The sequence below is a fragment of the Myotis brandtii genome, unplaced genomic scaffold, assembly GCF_000412655.1.
Source record: "Myotis brandtii unplaced genomic scaffold, ASM41265v1 scaffold1612, whole genome shotgun sequence".
Lineage (NCBI taxonomy): Eukaryota > Metazoa > Chordata > Mammalia > Chiroptera > Vespertilionidae > Myotis > Myotis brandtii.
The window spans coordinates 1,598,156-1,624,560 of NW_005355890.1; the positions used below are offsets into that span (position 1 = coordinate 1,598,156).

Here is a 26,405-nt window from a genome sequence, read left to right on the forward strand (position 1 = left end):
AAAAAAATATATTTTTATTGATTTCAGAGAGGAAGGGAGAGGGAGAGAGAGATAGAAATATCAATGATGAGAGAGAATCATTGATCGGCTGCCTCCTGCACACCCTCTACTAGGGATCGAGCCCGCAACCTGGGCATATGCCCTTGACCGGAATCGAACCTGGGACCCTTCAGTCCACAGGCCGGCGCTCTATCCACTGAGCCAAACCGGCCAGGGCTAGTCTTTTTCTAAATATGTAAACATGTTTAAGTAATTTTGTTATTTTTAATTAAGTTTATCGGGCTAACATTGGTTAATCACATTATATAAATTTCATGTGTACAACTTTATAATATGACACCTGTATATTGCACCACCCGAAGTCTAGTCTACTTCCATCATATTATTATCTGACCCTCCTTCCTTCGTCATCCTTCCCCCACCCCTGTTCTCCTCTGGTAACTACCATTCTGTTTGTATCTATGAGTTTATTTTGCCTGTTTTTTGTTGTTGTTGCTTTTTGTTTTACATTGGCATTTAGTTCTAATCTAATTAAAGAGGAACAGAAGGTTCTTTTGGGGAAGTGATATGATGGAAACTAAAAATTTGGAAGGTTAATTGTTGGCAGTATGTTGGGTAGATGAAATGGGGGACAGTCTAGTTAAGAAGCTGCCATTGTAATCCAGAAGTGAAGGCCCAAATAACAATAAAAATAGCTACAATTTTCCCAGCAGTGTGGCTCAGTGGTTGAGAGTCAACCCATAAACCAAGAGGTCACTGGTACAATTTCTACTCAGGCCACATGCCTGGGTTGCCATCTCGATCGCCAGTAGGGGGCTTGCAGGAGGCAGCCCATCAATGATGCTCCTCTCTCATCAATGTTTCTATCTCTCTATCCCTCTCCCTTCCTCTCTCTCTAAAATAAGTAAAAACATACTTTAAAAAAATAACTCCAGCCCTGACCAGTTTGGCTCAGTGGATAGAGCGTCGGCCTGCGGACTGAAGGGTCCCAGGTTCGATTCCAGTCAAGGGCATGTACCTTGGTTGCAGGCACATCCCCAGTGGGAGGTGTGCAGGAGGCAGCTGATCGATGTTACTCTCTCATTGATGTTTCTAACTCTCTATCCCTCTCCCTTCCTCTCTGTAAAAATTCAATAAAATATATATTTTTTAAAAATAACTCCAATTTATTGAGTGCTATGTACCAGGCACTATGCCTTCCACATCTTTCTTCCTTTAAATATTCATAGCATTCTGTGAGGTAGGTGTTATTATAACTCTCCTTTTTACAGGTAGAAAAACTGGATCCCAAAGAGGTTAAATAACTTTTTCAAGGTCATGCAACTAGGCAAGTTCAACAAAGCCAAGAATTGAAACCCAAACCTGTCTCTGTGCAGTGAATTCCAAGTTGTTATTTTCACTGAGAAATGTTGAAACCAAGAGACATTGTACAAGTCTTCATGATAGAAAATAGAAATCTTCCCCTGGCCAGTGTGGGTCAGTGGTTAGAGTGTTGGCACGCTCAATGAAGGGTCATGGGTTCCATTCCCGGTCAAGGGCACGTACCTGAATTGCCAGTTTGCTCCCTGCCCCAGGTTGGGTCGGAGAGCATGCTGGAGGCAACAGTCGATATGAGATCTCACATTGATGTTTCTCTCTCTCTTCCTCCCTCCCTCCCTTCCTTCCTCTCTCTCTGAAAAGCAGTGGAAACACATACCCTTGGTGAGGATTAATAAAATAAAATAAAATAAAATAGAAATCTTTACTACAAAGCAGCTATGCATGAGTCAGTTGTTTAAAGAAATACCATATGGAATTCAATTTAAAGAAATACAACCACCTTTTTTGCAATTAAGCTCCTTACACATTAATCTTCAGTTTTTACCAATTAATGCTTAGTCTAGCCTTGACCTCCTGGCTTGCCTCCAGAGCCAACAACCCTCAATCTGCGATTTGGAAGTAGCCGTCATCAGGTTGGCTCAGGACTTTGGGCCAGCAAACATGAGAGCCCCCAGGTGTCCTCCCTACGACCCCAAGGCTTCCACTCATCCTAAAGGGCTTGCCCATCCTTGAGGTGATGGGCTCTGCCTGCTGCCAGAATGGAAATTTCCAACCTCATGCACACTGTCCCTTGGCTTCTGCCATAGCTGCAGGTCAGCTCACCCATGCGCTCCTCCACCCACCCAGCTCCTGGAGAGCTCAGGGCTTCTCCACCGGCTCATCTTCCACAGGCAGAAGGCGAATGAGGACGATTATACCCACCAAAGTCGTTTCTTTGCTGTTTGATCTTCAAAGCAATAGTTTATCATATTTCTTTTTAATCCTCAACCAAAGATATTTTTAAAAAATTAATTTTAGAGAGAGAGGGAAGGAAAGAGAGAAACGTAAGCACCCCAACTGGGGATCGAACCCCTGACCTAGGTATATGCCCTGGCCAGGAATCAAACCCGAAAACTTTTGGTGTACGAGACGACACTCCAACCAACTGAGCCACCTGGCCAGGGCTATCATATTTCTAATTATAAACCCCACTGACAGGATTTGCACATTACACATGTCTGCTCTGTACCCCAGATCCCTGAGTGATAGCCTCAAGTGAGCCAGTGATTTCCACTTTATTTAATAAACCTCTTCTGACATGTGTACTTTCTTCCAAAGGGACCAAATCCACTTTCCTAAACACATTGCAGAACACAAGCAGGCAAACCTTCACAAAGCTGTACAAACAGTAGTAATTTGGATACGGATAGAACTCTCTAGAGTCCACAGTGTGCCTGTGCATTGCTTATACAATCTTACACGGAATGGCTCGCAACAATCCAGTGTGGTAGGTGTCATCACTTCCAATTTGCAGAGAGGAGATTTGAGGCTCAGAGAGATTACATAATGTGCCTAAGGTCATACAAAAGAGCCAGGTCTCAAAAGGTCAGATGTTTGCATTCCAACTCAAATGTGCCGGAATTCTTCTCCCTCCTCCCCACCCATTCTGCATGCTTGGTGAACCTTATGCTCCAGCTCTGTGACAAGCAGGCACCTGGATGCCTGGAGGCAGTCCCTAATTGGTGGGACTTCTGCCACTTCATCAGTCACCACAGATGGAGATCTGGCCCTCAGGAATTGATTTTTATCAATTCACTGAAGGGCAGGCAAACAGATTGGGGAGGGTAAGTCACACTGACTAAACAAGTAACTGAGTGATAAACCCAAATGCTAATTTCTTAATTAATATACTAATATCAGCAATAAAATAATATACTGATACTAATTCCTTGATATATTGGGAAATTAAACTGCTAAGAGAGCTAGGATGTTAAGTGGGAAGTCTTTACTAATGCGTTGGGCAGTAGGCTTGATTTGAAGAACCAGCCCAGGACACTTAGAAATACTCTGTCCCCTGCACAGAAATGACATGCTCTGACATATTCTCATCCCCTGCCTGTTCCTCTAGATTGCAGACTCTTTCTTTTTAGTTATGAAAACACTGTATTGAATGGGCCACAATGAACTTTACTAGATTATAGTTAATTACAGTTTTCATTCCTTGGAGAAAACTTAGAAAACAACATAAATGCATACCCAGCGTATTTCCTAATCATCTCCAAGGGAGATTTTTAAAAGCTTTTTATTACAGAGCTGGAGGAACTCCGCACATACCCATAATCCCGCTTCAACATCCATCAACATCCTGCTTTTTTCATCTATCCCACCCTCCCCCCAACACGCACACAATTTCCCCCAGACTATTCTATTTTTTTTCTTTTAATATTTTATTGATTTTTTACAGTGAGGAAGGGAGAGGGATAGAGAGTTAGAAACATCGATCAGCTGCCTCCTGCACACTCCCCACTGGGGATGTGCCCGCAACCAAGGTACATGCCCTTGACTGGAATCGAACCCGGGACCCTTGAGTCCGCAGGCCGACACTCCATCCATTGAGCCAAACCGGTTAGGGCCCCCCAGACTATTTTAAAGCAAATCTCTAAATGCTATCTCTCAATTCAGATGCTGTATCCTGCTTGAAATTCAGTCTCTGAACTGAGTACAAATGCCCACCACACCAAGACATCGTGACGTCGCAATGAGATCCTAGATGTGAGAGGGCCCTGGTTCTGGAAATTGGCCGCATATCAAACTCTCTGGGGAGATATTTTCAAAACCAAACCCCTGGGTCCTACCCCAGACCGATGAATTAGGTGTCTGGGAGTGGGAACCAGGAATCTGGGGATGCCAAAAGCACTCCTGGCTATTTAATTGAGGCTTGTTAGGAGGCCAGATTTGTAAGTCACCATTGGAAAGTAGCTAGTCGGTGTCCCATTCTATGCTCCAGGGTCTGCTCAGAGAACTGAAGGGAGGGGGCAGGCCAACCTCGACCTGGGCTGAAGATGGGCCCAACCTCAGAGCCCAAACTGGGTCCCTGAGGAGGGAGGAATGATGGACCTGGCGGTGGGAGGGTGCTAGCTTTGCGCAGTGGCAGTATCGTAGCCAATGAGGTTTATCCGAGGCATGATTATTGCTAATTGAAAAAAATAAGAAGTGAAAAGTGGGAGGGAGAGGGAAGGATGGGGCCACGAGGCTGCCTTGGAGTCTCTGTCGTGGAGGGTAGCTTGGGCATTGGGCTTCAAGGTGCTCCTAAGTAAAGGTACCTGTTTGGCTTTGAAGACAGGAAAGTAGGGGAATCAGCCAGAACTGCTGGAACCCACAAATCGCATTGTGTATGAATGCCCCACGCCCTGAAGGTGTGCAACACTGGGTCATGGGAGATGATTCCACCAAGACAGAGAGGAATATTAAGCAGCTGAAAGGATGGTAGGTCAAGACCTCACTGGGCTTTCAGAAGGTTCTAGACACGTGTAGAGCAGTGTTGGAGGGGCATGGCTCCTTTTTCTCTTTCCCTTCACCTCCCCTCAACACCTTGACAGTGTAGAGCTTTATCTGAACCCCATACTTCAGGAGAGCAGCTACAGTCAAGAAATCCTCCCCCACCCTCTGTGACTCCCCAACACCCCATTTTGAATTCTGAGAAATGGCTGACTATAAAAGAATTTTCCAAGGTAAGATCCACGTACACCTTGTTTCGATGACTCAGATAAGACCTTGTTGGTTACCTCCTTACCAGGCCACCTTCCTTTTCTTTAATACGTTCCTCATTAATGATCACTCTCCCTATTGCAAGAATCTGAACAAAATCATTGAATTTATTGTCCTGCGCATTTTGTCTTTCACCCGCTCTCCTTTATTCCCCTTTTCTTCATCATAATGAATTTTACAATGAGAGATCTGCTGAGATAATCTATCAAAAATCCAGCTGGCAGTATAAATGCACTAAAGCCTCTGAAATGTATATTTAAAAATGGTTAAATGGGCCCTGGCTGGGTGGCTCAGTTGGTTGGAATGTTGTCCCGTATACCAAATGCAGGTTGATTCCTGATCAGGGCACATACCTAAGTTTTGGGTGTGGCAACTGACCTATGTCTCTCTCTGTCTCTGCCTTCTCTCTCTAGAAAGCAGTGAAAATGTATCCATGGGTGAAGATTCGGGGTGGGGGGGTGGGGGGGGAGTTAAAATGGAAATTTCAAATAATGTATATTTTACCACAATAAAAATTCCAGCTGACATAGAAATACAATGGAAATAATTTTATCCAAAACAATTAGAACCCCTTCCATGTGTTGGGTAATGGGTTAGGCAGTGGTTCTCAGCCTTCTGGCCCTTTAAATACAGTTCCTCATGTTGTGACCCAACCATAAAATATGTTCGTTGCTGCCTGAACCGGTTTGGCTCAGTCACCGATAGAGCGTCGGCCTGCGGACTGAAGGGTCCCAGGTTCGATTCCGGTCAAGGGCATGTACCTTGGTTTCGGGCACATCCCCAGTGGGAGGTGTGCAGGAGGCAGCTGATCGATGTTTCTCTCTCATCGATGTTTCTAACTCTATCCCTTTCACCTTCCTCTCTGTAAAAAAAAATCAATAAAATATAAAAAAAATTTATTGTCGTTGCTACTTCATAACTGTAATGTTGCTACTGTTATGAATCGTAATGTAAATATCTGATATGCAGGATGGTCTTAGGCGACCCCTGTGAAAGGGTCGTTCAACCGCCAAAGTGGTCGCGACCCACAGGTTGAGAACCGCTGGGTTAGAGAGAGGGGGAAGTGGGCAGGGCCTGGAATGAGTAAGATCTGCTTCCTGTGGTCCAGAAGCTCCCAGCCTTGCCTGGAGACAAACATAATCTGCTAATTGAGCTACATTATTCGGGGTGACACACTGTAATAGACACGTGTACAACCTGATTTGAGCCAGGTTGTGAAGGGCCTTGAATTCTACACTAAGGAGTTTGGATTTTATTCTGTGGTAATTGGGAGCCCATGAATGGTTTTAAAGTGAGGGTGTGACATGGAATAGATTCTTTGCAATTCCTCATGTTTTATCACTAGACATCTGCTCTGTGTGGAGTGTGTAAAAGATCAAGGGCTGTGACAGCTTTAATTTTTAAAAGTTGACCCCCTGTAAAACAGGCTTGCATTCAAAGTTTCTCTTATTAAATATATTTATTCTTAGGGGGGAAAAAAGAGTTAACCTTGGTTAAGTCTATTACAAGGATAGAAACATAGATCGGCAAAGTGCTTGGGCACACTCACTGCTCAGAATGGAGCACCTGCTCCTACTGGAGGGAGTCAAGGAAGGCCTCCATGAGGAATGGGCTGCGGAAAAGGAGAGGGAAGAGGGGAAGCTGGAGCATATAGATGAAGGGAGGGAGCTGAGGGCAATAAGGCCAAGGAGGACCAGAGTCAATGGCAGAGGGCTTTGTGTGCCAAGTTAAGGGGCCTGAATCTTTTCCCTACAGTGATGGTTACCTGAAAAGGGCTCTGTTAATAATGATGATGATAATGATATAGTGCTTACTACGCACCAGGCACTACTCTAAGAGCTTTACCAGTTTCGACTTATTTAACATCGACACTGAGGAAATGGCATGGTGGATTGCTTAGATCAGTTGGGTGGCTACGTGGATGATGGTGGCTAGAACAATACTAGAAAAACATTTTGTGGTTCCAGATAAATTGGAGGATGGACAGGATGTGATGGCTTTGCAGAATAGGAATAAAGTCATCAAGGCTTGATTAATTATTGGTTGCATGGTGGAATTGGTGAGTAAAGGAGAAACTGGGATGACTGTCACTTTTTTGGATTTGGGAACTGAGTGTATTATTGTGCTTACCCAGGTAAAGGGTTAGTTACTGTGTTCCATTTCTTAGAGGACTTGCTAAGTCCTCTAGTACCTCCTACACTCTCCTGGGTTATATAAAAACTAGAGGCCCAATGCACAAAATTCGTGCAAGAGTAGGCCTTCCTTTCCCCGGCTGCAGGCACCGGCTTCCCTCTGGCACCCAGGACCTGGGCTTCCCTCACAGCCCTGGCTTCGTCTGGAAGGTCATCTGGAAGGACGTCCCATCTAATTAGCATATTATACTTTTATTATTATAGATTGGTTGTTCAATTTCCAAATATTTAGGGATTTCTCTGAAATATTCTGTTATGGATTTCTAGTCAAGTTCTGTCACGTGCTTTATGTGCTTTCAATTCTTTAAAATTTTGAAGGTTTTTGTTGTTTTGACCCACAATATCTTGGCAAATGTTTCTTTTGCACTTATGTGTCTTCTGCTGTTGTTGGGTGTGGTTTCTATTAATGTCATCAGGTCAAGTTGTTCTATAGTGCTGTTCAAGTCTTTTATAAATTTTCTAATTTTCCAGCTACTTCAGTTGTGTATTTGTCTATTTCTCCTTTCAGTTCCATATCATCCTGATTGATGGATAGTTCTGCACAGAGGAGAGGGTACTATGGCACAGAGGTTAGAACGTTTGCGTGAAACAGAAAGAAACATCTTATATCTTTAAATCTACTCTAGATCACAAAAGAAACATTTTATCTTTTTAAATTTTCTTTAGCTTGCAGAGAAAAATGGAAATCCCTACGTATCCCAGCAGGCCTAGCGGAACTCAGGACAAATGCTAACTAATAAGGGAGTGCAGGCACTTGACCACGCCCCCTTCCTGGGTTGGCAAGGCAACTATACCAAGCCAGCCAATCAGTGAGATGCTCACCTGCGGGGGCGGAGACTCGATGAGAGCCAATGGGACGCGGGGAAGGTAGTTCTATGGACCAATGGCTTGTGAGGTGGGGCGGGCTTTTGGTGAAGGGACAGTGGTGAGAAAGATGGCGGCGACTCTGGGCCCCTCTGGGTGGTGGTGGCGGCGGTGGCGGTGGCGGCGGCGTCTGTCTGCTTGGGATGGGTCCAGGATGTTGCTCCTTCTCCTTTTGTTGGGGTCTGGGCAGGGGCCCCGAAAAGTCGGGGCGGGTCAGACGTTCGAGTACTTGAAGCGGGAACACTCGCTGTCGAAGCCCTACCAGGGTGAGGCGCCCGGGACGAGGTGATCGTGCATGGGGCGGGCTTCGCGACCTGAGATCCTCGGTAGAGGCGGGCGGCGACGGGCTTCGTGGCCCGGCCACTGCCGGCGATGGGTAGGGGCTCGCGGGGACTCCCGCGAAGTTTGGGAGCTACGGGTCCGAAGGGCAGGGGTCCGCCTCCCTCCCACTCCCGGCGCCGCACCAGCGCTGGAGGTTCCCAGCAGGTCGTCGCTGGGCCCTCGGATGCCGCCGGGGCTGGGCCTGAACGCGGGAGAGCTCGGCGGCGGACCGGAGGAGCGTGGGAAGGAGAGAGAGCTGCGAAGGGGGGCGAGTGATGGAGGGCCACTAGCAACGAGCCGGTCTCCGGCTGGAGTTACAGAGGGGCCAGAAATAAAGCAGGAGGCGGGGCTGGGGCAGCGCTTGGCCCGACGGAGAAAGAAGACAAAATCCTGTTGCGCGTTGAAACACCTGTTCTTCTCCAGTTCAGGAGTCCTGTTGGTGACGGGGGTGGCAGCTTTGCTCTGTTAGGGGTCATAGACTTCTAGGCACAGCCTGTCAACTAGAACATGTACGGAGACGTCAACGGGGACCAAAGCAGTGCAGCTGGCTTAACTCACACAAGCCTGTTTCCCCGCTGGAGTGTAGGCAGGGGGACAGCAAACAGGCAAACAGACTCCAGTGGAAGAGCACATTCCCTACGGCCGCGGGTGATGGTGGGTTCACTTAGCAGGTGCACGGGCTGTGGCCATGGTGTGGGTCCCTGCTAATGCTGTGGGTTGTAGACACAGCTCTCGCTCTCAGTTACAGTCTGACGTATCTGCTAAAGTCATGCTGAGATTGTTTAAAGAATGTGATTCAGCCCCAGAAGCCTAAGGATCAAGCTCTTTTTGGTTTAACCGGGGATTTTTTTTTTTTTTCCTTTCGTGGAGCTACAATTTACTCACATATAAAAAGGGAAGAATAGATCTGAGCTATGGTTACTCTGGCAGAGATAAAGGGTTGGATAAAGTGATAGCTCTGATGTGCTGTGGGGTCTTCGCCTAAGAAGGGCTTTGTGAAAAGAAGCTGCGAAGATGGTAAGGATTTAAGATTGATGCGTGATAGGTGGGAAATTGACATGAAAGGGGAAAGAAGAGATGACTGCAGCTTTTGGAGGGCCGTGTGGTGGCTTTCTGAATGGGTTGGTGTTGGAAGAGTACGAACAGATCTACTTCCTCCCTGTAGGTGTGGGCACTAGCAGTTCCGCATTGTGGAATCTGATGGGCAACGCCATGGTGATGACGCAATATATCCGCCTTACTCCAGATATGCAAAGTAAACAGGGTGCCCTCTGGAACCGGGTGGTAAGAATCTTCCTCCCTCCTGTGTTGGTGACCCAAAAAGTTCGCCAGAGACATATTGGCTTAGTTTTGCTGTCTATTCTCAGTAATTTGTCTTCTGTGGTTATTAAAGGTTTTCATTTCAGAGGTTATGCCCTTCATAATGAAATCAGATATTTAGAGAAATGCTCTCTATTGCCCTAATTATAGCAAACAGTTCATTTTTATTCTGTTTTCTGGAATGTATTTAATTCAGACTTGGTAGTATGACTTCTTGGAGGTTAATAACTCATGTTCAGTTACTGTGTTTGTAAAGTAGAAGACTGGTCTTTTAAATTTATCCCAGACTTCATCCTAGTTTCTCCCCCTCCCATGTTAATTCACTTTAAGGAGTCTAATTTTAAGTTTTATTGTCATGTGAAAGCCACTTTGAGCCCTTGGTCATCTTATTTGTCCTTCTCTGGACCTTTTCTAGCTACATTGTCTTCCTTGAGGTATGGCGGCAAGAAGTGAATGCAGTATTCCTGGTGTGGCAGCACTCTGATTTTGTACAAGTGTAAGATGATGCTTTCTTTTTGGTTTCCAGGGCTTTTTCAAAACCTTTTATGACCGCTTTACTTTTGGGAATGGCCTTGGCATCCTTGAATACTTTTGGGTTCACATAAGCTAAGACCTCGCTTTTTCATGTTTTTTTAATCATTAGTTTTAGATAAGTGAACCCCAGAAAAGAGCACTATTTCTTCTCCCTGCTCATTTTATGTGCAGAGAATTCTAAAGGAGCAGAGGGAGAAGAGAAATTTCTCCATGAGCCATTTGCACAAGCTGGCCCCTTACCCCAGGTTGTAGTGCTGAACTTGGACAGCGTATGGTAATGTGTTCTGTTAGAAGAGGTGAAGGGCTGCCAGTTGAAAGACTCGGGTTCCAGATGTAGCTGTATCACACACCCACTGTGAGCCCTAGGCGGTTAGTTAACTTCTCCGTTTTTAGTTTTTCCATCTGTCAGATGCACTTCATAATACCTCTTCTACACGCCCACCAGAATTGTTGTGAGGATAGACATGAAAAAGCTTTGGAAAGTTAAAGTAGTTACAGAAATGTACGTTGTTATACCCTACATCTGTTATAAGGTGCATTGATGGAGGTCTCTGGGTTACTAAATTACTCTAACCAGGGTTCGAAACTTTGCTGCTGTCTTGCTATCTGTCTCTACATAACTCTTAGCAGCAATTCTAGTCTCTGGTTTTCCTGCCCTTTTTCAGATTCTCTGCCACCTGTATTTTTTAAAAAAATATTTTTATTGATTTCAGAGAAGAAGAGAAAGGGAGAGAGAGAGAGATTGAAACATCAATGATGAGAATCATTAATTGGCTGCTTCCTGCATGCCCCCTACTGGGGATCAAGCCCACAAGCTGGGCATGTGCCCTGATAGAATCTTGGTTCATAGGTCTACACTCAACCTCTGAGCCACATGGGCCAGCTACCTGTATTTTTTTATAACTGGCTATCAGAAAGAGCCTTGGAGTTGTTTCTGAGTTACGTATTTGGATAGGAAGCATTGTTTTGAGCAGTGGGTTCTCAAGTTTGGCTGTCCATTGGAGCCAGTGCCTGGATTCCACCCCCAGAGATTCTGGTTTAATTGGAATTGGGTATGCTTGGGCGTTGGGATTTTTCCTTAAAGCCCTCTAGGTGAATCTAATGTGCAGCAAAGTTTCAGAACATAGTCCTGATCAAAACTGTATAGCATTGTGCTACAGGAGGCCAAAGATAAGTGGCAGACACCTCTTGGCTCAGTATGAACCTCTGGGGCCTTGCCCTCTTCTCAGGGACATAATTCCCACCCACTGGCTATGGGGCAGCTTCCTGCCACTGAATTTCACTCTTGCCCTGAAATCTAAATGTAACAGCAGAAAGATGATAACCCAGAGATTGGGTTCATCAGAGTAGGGTTAGCTGTTGGAGAATTCAGAAGTATCTGCACCCCTTTCAGTTGGAATACCTACTCCTAATACTAACACTTTTGGAAGATTTCCCAGAAATTAAACTGAAAATGATCTAGCAGTATGTTGTTTGAGAGCTAGAACAGTCTATTTGGAGAGCCTTTGGCTGAACCCCATTGGTCTATCTGCTCCTCCTTCTCTTCTTTCTTCATGGTGAACTTTAACCAGGAGCCTCTCTAAGTCAAATACCCACTCTGGTTTCTACTTGAAAGTGTTCAACTATTTTTTTAAATATATGTTTTTATTGACTTTAGAGAGAGAGGAAGGGAGAGGGTGAGAGAGGCAGAAACATTAATGAGAGAAACATCAACATCAATCGGCTACCTTATACATGCCCCCTACCGGGGATCCAGCCTGAAACCCTGGCATGTGTCCCTACTGGGAATCGAACTGGCAACCTCCTGGTGCATGGGTCGATGCTCAACCTCTGAGCCACACTGGCCGGGCATGTTCAACTATTTAGAGCACTTACCTCCTCCATTTTCCCAAGGTTTGCTACACAATTCAGAAAAAGCAATAGTCTGATTCATACCTACCTCCTTAAAATTTTCCCACCAGAGGCTTTCCCTGTGGTGAGGTTGGGAGTGGTCTCCTTTGGTGCATTTACGCTTCCTGGCCATGGGCATGAGGTTTGGGGGGATTGTAACTTACCCCTTTTCAAGGGAACTACAGCTTATCCTGCCCTCAGCTTGGCATAGGGCCAAGTCTAATTAATTAGCGTTGTGTATAGCATCTGCTAATATTTTCTGGAAACCTTTTCCTAATGGCTTCATTTTTCTTACTCTTTCACAATGAATGAGGCTTTGACCTTCCTTTAAAACCTAAGCTATTTATTTATTTTTTAAATTCTTTATTGTTGAAAGTATTACATATGTCTCGTTTTCCCCCATTGTAAAGCTAAGCTTTTTAGAGTCTTTCTATCAGAGGGGTGATCTTAAGCTGTAGGGGAGTTAATTCAGCCACCTGTACTCTACAGGCTGAGATGCTTTGCTGGATGGGTGTATGACGATAGCAATCTCACATGGTGTTTTGGTGTCTTTCCTAACTTTGGAGTACTATCCTATTTCTATTGGGAGATGTTGAAGAAAATTAGGAGGTTTATTCACTTTTTATATTAAATCTCATATACAGCTGAATGGCTCTATTTATTTATTTTTATGACACAAACACTTAACAAGTCTTAGATTTCAGTTTTAACCTGTAGCCTCGTGTTACCTGCATTTATGTTTTCCTAGTTTGTAGACTGCTGCTGAGGACTTCAGGGGTTTTGCATTGCATACTCCTCATTAATCCCAATGTGTGTTTTGTTTTTGTTTTTCACTTCAGCCATGTTTCCTGAGAGACTGGGAGTTGCAGGTGCACTTCAAAATCCATGGACAAGGGAAGAAGAATCTACATGGGGATGGCTTGGCAATCTGGTACACAAAGGATCGGATGCAGCCAGGTATTGGGACCCTGGGTTGCTCTTGTGTAGGGTGTGACTGACCTGCTTTTTCATGTGCCCTCTTTTTGAGAAGGGTATGTCCCTACATATCAGCAGTTTCCCCTCTCCCTTGATGTCTGTGGATGAAGACGGGCCTGTCTAGTCTCTAGAATGGGGTCTGAGTCCTCGTAAGGAGCTGAACTTGACTCATCCTGGGCTGATTTCTTGCTTATTAGATCCTTCTTATTTCCCTGTGAACCCACCTGGCCTGTTGACTAGGTGGAAGCACTGGCTCTCCTGAACACTGATGACTGGGTGAGCAGATTCCTTCTGGCCTTCACAGTGACCCTCTCAGCACTCCTGAGTTGGGAGAAGAGTGTCTATTTTCCCCGCTGTGTGGGAGCCATTGCCCAAAGCAAATGGCAAACTCCACCTCATTCAACCTGATCTCCTTGGCAATAAGAAGTCCAACTTGGGAATTCAGATCTCTCTTAGGGGCATGGTCATCACCAAGTGTTTGTGAGGCAGAATTCTTTAGGGGCGCCTTAGCAACTAGTCGGGATCAGGGAGCAGCTGTAGTGCTAAACAAGGTTACAGTGGCCTTCTCTCTTTCCCCTGCCTTCATAACAACTACAGCTGGTTACTGGGTGCTTGCTACAGGCCATGCACTTTCCTGGGTGCTTTTACATATGTTTTCTTGTCTTAATTGAGGCCTGAGAGTCATTTGAATTTTACCTTTTCCTCCATCATAGTGAATATTATTCCTTTATCAACTCTTAGCTTTATTTCATTGTTCATCATCTGTTCTCTCTCTCTAGGGCCTGTGTTTGGAAACATGGACAAATTTGTGGGGCTGGGAGTATTTGTAGACACCTACCCCAATGAGGAGAAGCAGCAAGAGGTAATGGCAAGTGTCAGAGCTTAGGACAGCCACGTGGACGTTCCCGTCCTCTGCCTCAGGAATGCTGTTCAGGAGGGAACAGAGGGGCTAGGGAAGTGAGGGGTTCACGGCTACTTTCTTCATCTATTGAACTTCAGCAGTTAATGCGTTTCTCAGGGTTTTTTCTAGAGAGAGCTGTTTATGGTGCACAGTCTTTTGGGAATGGCCATCTGAATGGGGGCTTTCTCTTTAGTGTTAACAGTGTTCTGTCTTGTGCACATTAGGTGGTTGCTGGAAGTGAGCATGCTTGGCTGGTTGGTGATTTGGCTACTAGGCCAGCACCAGAGCAAGCTGATGTCACTCACCTGGTGACTTAATAGATCACTGCCATGTCCTCCTGCAGCTTGCTCACCCTTTCCAGTATCCTTTTCTTCTTCCTCTTCTCAGACCTGAACAGCCATTCTCTTCTCTAGGAAAGACTATCAAAGGAAATTGATGGAATCTCAGGATTTTGTGGGAACCCAGGATCTGGCTTATGGCAGAAGCTTCTTGCTTTTTTGTTAGCAGACCCTAAGGTTTCTGTAGTATTTTCTTAGGCTACCAGCAGGTTGGTACTCTCTACCTGATGGCCCTACCATCAGGTGGTGGGAACATGGATATGACAGGTTGTTGCTAGGCATCCTGTAGCTAAATAATATTTAGCAGGAAAGAAAGGATTAGGAATGGAAGTAGAATTCACTATATTTTTACCCCAAAAGTTTATGAAAATTGTCAAATTTATAAAAAATTGGAAGAACAGATCATTGTATATTCAACAACCAGATTCAACAGTTTTTAACATTTTCCACAGAGTTCACCTTAGAGGATGTGGAAAGTGAGACCTGAGTTAGGAGAATAACCTTTTGTTGTGAGTCAATTACCGAGTTGTTTGTGGGCCCCTCTTAACTCCACCATCATCAAACCCTGTTTAGGCGCCACACCCTGGGAATCGAGCAAGACCAACGTGGTCCTTGCATTCAGTAGCACTGATGTGTGAGAGCCCTGGGATGTAAAAGTGAAGCTGTAGCAGCAGCATCTAACCTGGGGCGGGGGACTTTGTTGTTGTTGGTGGTGGAGGTGGAGGTGGTGGTTGGGGAAGACTTTTTCTAGGAAATGACATTTACATTAAAGTCTGTAAAATGAGGAACCAATGTTTCATGCTGAGGGAAAAGCGTGTGTTAAGGTGATGAAGTGAGAGAAGGGACAGTGAGTGTGAGGGCACAGAGGGGATCAGAGAGAGGTGAGGCTGGAAAGAGAAACGGGGCCGGCAGCCTTGCCACGTTGCACAGTTCCAGGGGCTACCATTCATATTGCATTCTTTGTATTAACACGTGTCTCTTGGGCATGTTAACTGGACACTGAGACTGAGCACTGTCTCCTTGGGTGGTTGGTGGTTTGGCTGTTTAGACCAGCACCAGAGCACGGGTGTGTGCGACTCATCCTCACCGTGCACACTGTGGGGCCAGGCTCTGAAGGGTGGTGTTCCCATTAAGGAGTCTGGACTGTGTTCTAAGGCGGTAAGTGCATTAAAGGATTTTAATGAGGGGCATGTCGTGACTAGGTTTGCTGTTGTGCTGAGGAAATAGTGGTCGGTAGAAATGCATTTGAATAAGAGGTCTGGGCTGCAGGGCCTGACTAGAGTTTTAAACCTGCCTCTCTGTGAATTGTTCAAATTGTCTTAGCTTCTATTTCACCATCAGGTACTATTCTGATTTGAGAAGGTATATATGGGTTTATTTTGTAAGGAGAGTAGCCGTTAATCAGAAAAATTAGTTGCAGATGGTAAAAAGCAGGACTTCTTTTCTGGCTAGCTATATGGTTCTCACTCCCAACTGCACATTGGAATTACCTAGAGAGCATTTAAAATGCCGATGTCCAGGCCCAGCCTCAGAGAGTCTAATGCCATTAGTCTTAAGTGAAGTTTAGCCACGAACCTGGGACCTTTCATTCCACAGGCCAACGCTCTATCCACTGAGCCAAACAGGCTAGGGCTAATGCCATTAGTCTTAAGTGAAGTTTAGCCAACCTTACTTTTCAAAGCTCTCCAGGTGAGTTACATATATAGTCAGGATTGAGAAGCCCTGGACCACCATTGAGCCCTTGTTTTCTTATTTATTTATTTATGAAACAAATTTTTAAATTAAAATAAAATTTAAAAAACTAATAAAAGCAGTTTTGTTTACTAAGTGGCTATTTTATGCTTGCCATTTTACAAATAGTCTTAATCTTCATCAAATCTCCTTGGAGTCAGTATTATTTTCCCCATTTTACCAATGAAAAGCTCAGAGAAGGTAAGTGTCTTGCTCAAGGTAACAGCCAATATAAGGTGGAGTCAGATTTTGAGCACAGGTCCACCTGATTCCCGAGGCTGTGATTTTAAGTATGGTTGTTACCTCCCACCACTGTGGTGTTCTGCCGGGTGATTTCCTTGAGAATGGAGAAGCTCATTGTTCTCATGATCTGTGCAGTTGCAGTACGTAGATCTTCTACCCCGTGCAGAGAGTATAGGAAGTGCACTCCTTCTACCTCCCAACAACCTGGAACTACCTTGGGGGCTAAGATCAGATGTGTTTTGTTAGCAGCATGGTTTACTATATGATATGATAGGTAAAGGTGTCAGCCATTGTTCCATGCATTTTTATATGTATTATTTACTTATCAAAACAGTACTTTGGGGTATATGTAATTTTTGCCCATTATGGGTAAGAAACTAAAGTCCAGAAAGGCCAAAAAAACCCCAAAACAAAACAAAAACCACAAAACTTGTTAGTGACACACAGGTAATGGATTTGTGTTTTTTTAAAAAATATATATTTTTTATTTCAGAGAGGAAAGGAGAGAGAGAGAGAGATAGAAACAGCAATGATGAGGGAGAATTATTGATTGGCTGCCTCCTGCATGCCCCATACTGGGGATCAAGCCTGTAACCTGGGCATGTGCCCTCACTGGGAATCGAACCTTGACCTCCTGGTTCATAAGTCAATGCTCAACCACTGAGCCACGCCAGCCAGGTCAGGTAGTGGGTTTGAAATCAGAGACCACAGTCTCATTATTTTGATTTAATATTTTGAGCACATAAGGATAGAGTGACAAATATGGTGCCTTTAAAAACTTGCTAATGTCATGTGTAAAGATGTGCTGGATGAGGAGGACAAGGAGACTGCAGGAGTGGTTTTGAACAGTTCATCAAATTCCTCAAGTTGCTGCAGTGAAAACGTTTCTCTAGTTTCTTGTTACCTTGTCACCAGAGTACACATGGCCTGTTGCTCCACTCACTTCCTACCACATTTGTCCACCAGGAAATACTGGGAAAATGCTAGCAACCATTAATGCACCTGAGAAGGGGTTTAGGCTTGGCTATCTGCATCAGAACAGATTGTCCAAAGTCACATAATTTCCCCACCTGTGATATAGGGATTGCAGTGTAGGTAAGTAGGTCAAGAGCTTGTGTATTTGGGAGTGCCGGATACTTACTACCTGTGCCATATAAGGTTGCCAGGTCATAAATCATTGTTGAAATAACAGCTGAAGAAATAGAAAATCTGGATAGATAAGTAAAGAGATTGAATTAGTAATGAACAGTAACTCAGCCCTAGCCGGTTCGGCTCAGTGGATAGAGCGTCGGCCTGCGGACTGAAGGGTCCTGGGTTCGATTCCAGTCAAGGGCACAGGTTGCAGGCTCGATCCCTGGTAGGGGGTGTTCAGGAGGCAGCCGATCAATTATTCTCTCTCATCATTGATATTTCTATCTTTCCCTTTCCCTTCCTCTCTGAAATCAATAAAAATATATTTTAAAAAAAAACCTCACAAAGAAAAGCCCAGGACTAGATGGTTTCACTGATAAAATTCTACCAAATATGTAAAGTAGAATTAATATGGAATTCTTCTCAAACCCTTACAAAATATAAAAGGGACACTACCAACTCATGCTTTGAGTTGGTATTACCCTGATATTAACGCTATGTTAGGACATCACAAGAAAATTGCAGACCAATATCTTTTATGAATACAGATGTAAACATTATCAATAAAATACTAGCAAACCAAATCCATTAACATATGAAATGGATTATGCATCATGACTGAGTGTATCCTAGGAATTAATGTTTGGTTTAATATCTGAAAATTAATATGATAGACCATATTAATAGAATAAAGGACAAAAAAAATTTGATCATAGCAACAGATGTAGAAAAAAGTATTTGACATGATATAATACCTCTTTGTGATATAAAAGCACTCAACAAATCAGGACTAGAATGGACTTCCTCAACCTGATAGAGGGCATCTGTGAAGAACCCTCAGATAATGTACTTAATTGTAAAAGACTGAAATCTTTGCCCCTAAGGTCAGGAACAAGACAAGGATTCTGTGTTTGCCACTTGTATTTAACACAATTCTGGAAGTTCTAGTCAGGACAGTTAGGTAAGAAAATAAAAACATCAAGATTGGAAAGGTAGAAGGAAAACTTTCTATTAGCAGATGACATTATCTTATATATAGAAAATTCTAAAAAATTTACAAACAGAACTAATGAATTCAGCAAGGTTGTAGGATACAAGATCAACATACAAAAATCAGTTGTATTTCTATATATTTGCATTGAACAATCAGAACATGAAAGTAAGAAATTCCATTTACACTATCATCAAAAAGGAATAAAATACTTAGACATAATTTAACTAGAAACAAAACGCTTAGAAATAAATTTAAGAAAACTTATACTCTGAAAGCTATGATATATTGTTGAAAAAATTTAAAGATCATCTAAATAAATGTAAAGACATTCTGTGTCATGAATTGGAAAACTTAGTATTGTTAAGATGGTGATACTCCCCACATTGATCTATAGATTTGATGCAATCCCTGTCTATCAAAAATCTAGCTGACTATGCAGAAATTGACAAACTAATCCTAAAATAAAAAATTCAAGAGAATCAGAATAGGCAAAATAATCTTGATAAAGAAGAGCAAACTTTGGAGGACTCACAATTATTGACAGTATTACAGATGTCCCCCATTACCTCCCTTTTTGCCTTCTTCACCCATGAGCAATTGATTTTTGATAAGGGTGCCAAGACAGTTCAATGGGGAAAGAATTGTCTTTTCAACAAATGGTACTGGGACAACTGGATTTCCACAGGGAGAATAATGAAGTTTTTCTAACCTCACCATACACAAATTTTAACTCAAAATAGATCAAAGAACTAAAGGTAAAAGCTAAAACTATAAAACTCATAGAAGAAAACAGGATTAATTCTTCATGACCTTGGATTAGGCAATGGTTTCTTAGATATGATACCAAAAACAAAAGCCACAAAAGAAAAAAATAGATAAATTAGAAACTTGTACTTCAAAGGATACCATCAAGGAAGTGATAAGACAACCCACAGACTGGGAGAAAAATAAATGTAAATTATATATCTAATAAGGGACTTGTAATAATTCTTTATATATTTTAGATACAACTCAATAATGAAAAAGATCCCAATTAAAAAATGGCAAAGCATCTGAATAGATATTGCCCCCAAGAAGATAAACATTGCCAATAAACACATTTAAAGATGTTCAACATCTGTAGCCATTAGGGACATACAGATGAAAACCACAGCCCTGATTGGTGTGGCTCTGTTGAGCATCGTTACATGTGCCAAAAAGTTGCGGGTTTGATTCCTGGTCAAGGCATATACCCAGGTTGTGGGTTCAATCCCCAGTCAGGGTGGATATGGGAGGCAACCGATTAATATTTCTCTCACATCAATGTTTCTCCCACTCTCAAAAAATCAATACAAGCATTAAAACCCACAGTGAGATGTCACCTCACACCCACTTGTATGGCTAAAATGGAAAAGACACGATAACAAGTGTTGTTAAGGCTGTGGAGTAATTGTAACATTGGAGCCCTCATGCACTGCTGGTGGGAATGTAAATGGAGCAGTTGTTTTGGAAAACAGTTGGGCAGGTCTTCAAATGGTTAAACATAGAGTTCACCTAATCCAGCAATTCCATTCCTAGGTGTATACTCAAGAGAAATGAAAACATATCTACATAAAAACTTTTACATAAATGTCCATAGGAGCATTATGATCATAGCCAAAAAATGAATACAACTCAAATAATGAGTGGATAAATAAATATGATGTATCCTTACAATGGAATATTCAGCATTAGAAAGTGAAGCATTGATATGTGCTCCAATGTGGATGGTCCTTGAAGACATGCTAAGTGAAAGAAGCCAGTCACAAAAGACATATTTTATGATCCCATATGTACCAACTGTCCAGACAGGTTGATCTATAGGGACAGCAAGTAGATGAGTAGTTGTATGAAGCTGGGCTAGGGTGGGAGTGGGGAGAGTGACTGCTAGTGGGCAAAGGGTTTCTTTTTTGGGGGCAGTGAAATGTTCTAAAATTTATTGTGGTAATCACAATCTTAACTCTGAATATACTAAAAGCCATTGAATTACAGACTTTAAATAGGTGAATGGTGACGTTGCATGAACTATATCTTAGTATTGCTATTTTGTTAAAATTGATTCAAGCATGACTTGATCACCTTTTCTTAGCATTATGAAGTCATCAGCTGACAGCCATGGTTCCTCATGACAGCCCACATGTTGGTGAGAAGTTGCAGGGAACTCTGGGAATGGGAGTGTCCTTTTTCAGTTGAAATCAGTATGATGACAAGAGGCCTTCTGGAAGGAGAGCACAGAAGGGCAGCCCTTTGCATCCTTGGCCTTATTCTTCCCGGGAGACTTGGGCCTCCCTCCGTGAGGTGAGACGGCGGGTGGGAGAGGGGGGAGAAAGCTCATGGTCCCAGGTCCAGCCAGCTTGGAAGCAAGTTTGAGGCACTCCCCATGTTTTATAATGTGATCATTGTTTTTCCTCCTTTGAAACTGGAAGAAAATTAACAATACTGTGCCATCAAGGTTAAAAACACATTCCTTTGCCCTAACTGGTTTGGCTCAGTGGATAGAGCATCAGACTGCGGACTGAAGGGTCCCAGGTTCGATTCCGGTCAAGGGCACATGCCCGGGTTGCGGGCTTGATCCCCAGTTGGGGGCATGCAGGAGGCAGCCAATCAATGATTCTCTCTCATCATTGATATTTCTATCTCTCCCTCTCCCTTCCTCTGAAATCCATGAAAATATATTTTAAAAAAATACTCCTCTATTTTAAACCAACAACACATTCCCTTGATGAAGACACCAGTCCCTCTTGGTCTCTTCATTGTCGGCAGAAAGAATCTTTACGTTATTAAGGGAACTTCATCCGTCTTAAATTCTCTTGTTATCATCCAACATGGATGTGACTTACGGGTTTCGTTTTGGTCCCAGGTGAGGTAGTGTTTTTCAAGGTACTCCTTTGGAGAGTAGGTGTGTGGAGTATTGGCAGGTTCTGATGTGAGTAGGCAGTGAGGCTGTTTCATTGCTGAGAGCTAATTTTTGAGGGAAGTAGAAATGTATGGCTTTCTGCTGGAATTGAGTGAAGGTGAGGAGAAGATGTTTTGTTTTTGAGACAGTGAAAGAGGGAGAGAAGAAGGAGAAAAAAGGCAAGAGCCTGCGCTTAGCTTTGGGTTAGTTCTTTACTTTATTTGGGTTTTGACCCTTTTGAGAATATGATGAAAGATGCAGTTACACGGGATTTTGCATTCAATTTTAGGAAGTTCATGAACTCCTCAAAGTAGAACTGTAGACAAGATCTTCTCATTAACGAGACATATCCACATACTATCAGAATGATGGGCAGCAGTGAACTGGAGACATGCGCATTAGGCAGTGTTCTGAATCTTGGCAATTGTAATCGGGGTAGACGAGTCATGAACTTCAGTGTTCGGTGTTTGGGCATACATCAAGTTTAATGCTTTCTGGTTTTAGAGCACTATTGAAGTCCTCAAGTTACATTATTTTGGTTCTAGTGGGGTCACAACTAACATAAATGGGATTAAAATCATCCCATGAGTTTAAAAGATCATGGTAATGTTCACAAATGTGAAAGTCTTCCAGGTAGTTAACTGGCTAGAGTGTCCTCAGTTGAGCTTTAAGACTTGGGGACAGTCCCTGGTATAGCTTGGTAGTAGTTTGGGAGCTTAGGGAGCCAGGGCCTTCTCGTGCTGCCCAATGATGTGAGAACTCATTGATGTCACTCTATGTAAGATGGATGTTGCTGAGTTATCCTGTCACCTTTGTACCAGATTCCTGCATAAAGGGCTAGTTAGATGAAGATTACTGTAGGACCAGTGACTTACAAAGTTTTTAAGCCTGAAAAATGGCTTCTGTGTGTTCCACCAGTGTCCAAAGGGAGGGACAGACGGAGGTGTGAAGGGAGATGCTGCAGAAGGGGCACTTGTTTGTTCTTCTTTTTATATTAAAGCTCATTATAGAAAAATCAGAAAAGGCTAAAACAAAATATACAAACAACTTTTTAAAAACAAAACATTACATCACATGAAGATACCGTTTTTTTTAATTTTAAGTTTTTTAGATATGTAGAAAAATGAGAAGATGGCAAATACTAGATTCAGACTAACCTTTTAAAAATTTTGACATAGTTTCAGACTTACAGATAAATTATAATATAAAGAATTCAGGGTGCTCTTTACGCAGATTCCCCAAAATGTTAATGTCTTATTACATTTGCTTTGCCTTTTTTGTTGTTGTTAATCCTCACGGGAGGATATTTTTTTCCATTGAGAGAGGATGGAAGGGAGGGAGAGAGAGAGAAATATCGATTGGTTGCCTCCTGCATGCGCCCTGACTGGGGCTGGGAGAGCAAACCTGCAACCCAGCTACGTGCCCTTGACCGGGAATCAAACCCAAGACCCTTCCATTCACAGGCTGATGCTCTAACCACTGACTCGTGCTGGCAGAGCGCTTTGCCTTTTCTTCACCTCTGTGTGTGTATCTGTGTCTCTGTCTGTCTGTGTATATTTTCCTGAACTAAGCAGCAAGTTGCCTTTCTTTAAGATGCTCCCTTTATTCTAAATACTTCACTTGTTTTTCCTAAACACAAGGAATTCTCTTACATAACCACAGCACAGTGATCAAAACCAGGCACTTAATATTGATATCAATACTATCGCCTAATTTACTAACCTTATTCAGATTTCATCAGTTGTCAAATCTGTCCTTTATGGCAAAAGAAAAGCCAAGATGCCATGTGCATTCAGTTGTCATGTCCTTCCTTCGATCTGGAACCATTCCCCAGTATTCCTTTGTGTTTCAGGGTAGAGACCTAGTTTCTTGTTTTTGTATCTCACAGTATATACTAAGCATTTTTCCATATTGGTAGATATTGAGAGCAGTGTAGCTCTCGCTGAGTGACTGAGCCAGGACTCTGGGCTCTGGCTGCCTGTTTCAAATCCTGCTTTCACTACTCAATTCCTGTGTTCTCGCTCTCTCCTTTCTTTTAATCCTCACCTGAGGATATGCTTCTTGATTTGAGAGAGAGAGAGAGATGAGAGAGAACATTGGTTGGTTGCTTCTTGTATGCAACCCGACCAGGATCGAACCCACAATCTAGGTATGTGCCCTGACTAGGAATCAGATTCACAACCTTTTGGAGTATGGGATGATGCTCCAACCAACTGAGCCACACCGGCCAAGGCAAAACCTATTAAACAAGTTTTGTCCTCTTAAACAAGTCTTCTTACCTGTGAAATGGGAATGCCAATACTATAACCGTGTGGGTGGTGATAATTAAAGGAATGCATATGTGCTCATTACTGGTACAGTGCCTGGCACAGAGTAAGCTCGCAGAAAGTGCTAGCTGTTCTCACCACTAAGTGTCACAGGGCCATCCTGCAGGTGTCTTCGCAGTAGCCGTCGTGGCTCTGTTCTCTCCTACCGTTTTTCTTCGTATCTGTCTAGGTTCAGAGAGCAAACTCGGCCGGCTTACTCAACTGCAGGATGGTTTAGTTGGAAAAACTGCCCTAAAGAGTGGCTCCCAAGTGCTCCCAAGTTCATGAGCTCCTGTTGGTTGGTGACAGTTTCACTGGTCTGAGAGTAAGAACAGTGAGGAGACTTTTGATAGATGCCAAATGTTTTATTATGACATTACATATTTCTATCTTTGGTATTAAAATGTTCTTTTAAAAATGATATTTATAAAAAAGTGATGTTTATAAAGATGGTTGTCTTGTCATTATTGTATTTTAATGTATTTAGTAGATCAGAAAACCAACAAGGTAAACCTGTTAACCTCCAAAATATTTTTGGAGATTTTACTGGTCCATGACAAGCCAGTGATCTGGGAATTACTGCTCTAAACTATGTGTTTAGCGTTGTGGTTATATATGAGCACCTGTAAACAATATTTCTATCTGGAATTCATTCATTTAGTCATGGATTGAATGAACATTTATTATTTATTGACTCCCTCCTGAATGCCGGACACTGTACCAGATGCTTTACACGTCTCATTTCATCTTCAGAATTAGCCCTGTGTGCCGTGTGTTCTCCCTGCTTCCGGCAAGGAGAGGGAATCTCAGCTGGTGGAGCTCACCCCAAGTTGTGAAGCTGGGAGTGGCGTGGCCGCAGTTAGAACAGCTCTCCCTGCTGACAGAGGCCATGTTTGCTCTTTTCTGTTCAGTGGTTCACAGCTGTGTGCTTCGGGTCTGGGGAATGTTAGCATAGGGTTCGTAGATCCACAAGTTCACGGGTCTCCTTTCAATCAAGATATGTTGAAGGTACAATTATATGTAGGTGCCTTTTTAACAAAAGTGGCCTTGCAGTACAAAAATGTGAAAGCACGTCTCCACCCTCCAGACAGCGATTTGCACAATAGGCAGGAGTTCCTCATTTTTGGTGACTCTTCAGTTAGGAATGGAACTGCCGCCTTTGCCCGAGTCATTGTGATTCTTCAGCCTCCAGTTCCAGCTCCATTAAGCCTGTCTATGTTGTTTCCCATTGAACTTAAAGCATCTGGAACAGTGTCTGGCTGGTAACAGGTCTCAGGAAGCATCAGAGGAAGGAACGCTTTGTGCTCTACACCCTTACACACCCTTCTCTAGGGTAGGGCTGAACTGAGCCAGTGTAGGTATCTCTTGTTGCTAGTACTGTAGCAGTTTTCTGGAGCAAAACTATCCTTGAACCATTTGCCATGTTTCAACACTCCCATGGAGCTTTGCCTTGCCCACATGTTATAGGTTATATATTTGGAAATATATGTCCACAGGCTCAACTAGAGGGTGAATGATCCCTTTGGATTCATGTTCATTTCACAGCCTCTCACGTGCTGGGCTTTTTGTCTTCTGGGCACTAGCTATATTCTGAGATCCTGGGCAGTAAACAGCATCTTGAATTTGGGAGAACTTAGCCCTGTCTCTCCTGTCTCTCCCCTTGCTATGGAAATACTGCAGTCTGGGTACAAACTTGTGGCCTGACCTCCTGACTCTCAGAGACATAAGGGGGGCCTGCTTGGATGGTGTAATGCTGTCTGTTTTATAAAGCTTCTGTAAGCTTCAGGACCTTAGAGAGGTCTTCCCAGAGGACTTCTTTGCAGATCTGGTGATAGTAACACCTCCTCTCCTCATAATGTACAAGCACCTGTGCATATAGTTTTGCCTATAATTTTGAGAGGCACAAGGACTTGAGTGCCCTCCACGGACCCTAAATTTCTGTTTGGGGATTGAGACTGGTTTGCTCACCCACCACCACTGGGTCTTAGCTCTTCCATGGCCGTTTCTTTCTGACTTGGTCTCCTGTCTTCTGTGCCCTCTCTTGTTTTCAAACCTGTGGACCCTCTCATGCCCAGAAGAGGCGATATTCTCCAGGAGTCCAGGTATTCAATTCTTGACCCACCATGGCCATCCTTTATTCCCTGTGTGCTCATCCAACATTTGCTACTGTTTAGAATCCATGTGGCTCTTGTCTCAAGAGTCACCAGTCTCTGATTGTGAGTGCATCTTCATTTGCATGTTGATATTGGGGACAGTGTGGAACTCACCAAGTGGCATGTGTCATGTGACCTCTCCTTCCATCTGCACTGCCTAGCACTGGGCTTGCTCTTAAATGGTAGCTCATCATTTCTAAGGAAGATGTGCTCCTAAAATTTTATTGAAGAGAGAGGGCCTCTGAAGTAGGGTAGGAAAGTGGGTGGGATCTGGGGAAACTTGCAGTGGAGAACCTTGCTCTGTGTGTTATTGGGAGAAGTTGTGGCTGAAGCTTAACTGGGCTGGAAGGTTTTTTGGCTAAAACAGTCATGTTGGCTAGAGAACACCATCCAGCAACCTGGCTCTTTTTGAGTCCTGGTCCATTTTGCATCATGTGCTTATAGGATTTTAGAATTTGAAAGGAATTATCCTGAATGGAAAGATATCCCTGATCAAAAGGTATTTTCAGAATACCTGTTGTGTTCAAAACA

General features: G+C 43.4%; 2 protein-coding genes across 5 annotated transcripts in view; one reads left to right on the forward strand and one right to left on the reverse strand.

The window, feature by feature from the left end:
• The window catches only part of CNNM4 (cyclin and CBS domain divalent metal cation transport mediator 4), a 65,645-nt gene extending 50,187 nt beyond the window's left edge, over nucleotides 1-15,458 (reverse strand). Inside the window, exons 1-2 of the mRNA XM_005862223.2 lie at nucleotides 15,453-15,458; nucleotides 7,347-7,352 (exon numbers count right to left, since the gene is read on the reverse strand). The gene's annotated coding sequence lies outside the window, so the exon portion shown is untranslated. The remainder of the gene's footprint in view (nucleotides 1-7,346; nucleotides 7,353-15,452) is intronic.
• Nucleotides 8,119-26,405, forward strand: part of LMAN2L (lectin, mannose-binding 2-like) — a 24,525-nt gene continuing 6,238 nt past the window's right edge. Inside the window, exons 1-5 of one of the 4 annotated variants that reach the window (XM_005862226.2) lie at nucleotides 8,120-8,389; nucleotides 9,610-9,728; nucleotides 13,028-13,145; nucleotides 13,943-14,025; nucleotides 25,791-25,823. In XM_005862226.2, coding sequence (XP_005862288.2) covers nucleotides 8,143-8,389; nucleotides 9,610-9,728; nucleotides 13,028-13,145; nucleotides 13,943-14,025; nucleotides 25,791-25,823 — 600 coding nt within the window. In that variant the 5' untranslated portion in view covers nucleotides 8,120-8,142. The other 3 variants (XM_014536425.1, XM_005862229.2, XM_014536426.1) reach the window with 3 other exon arrangements.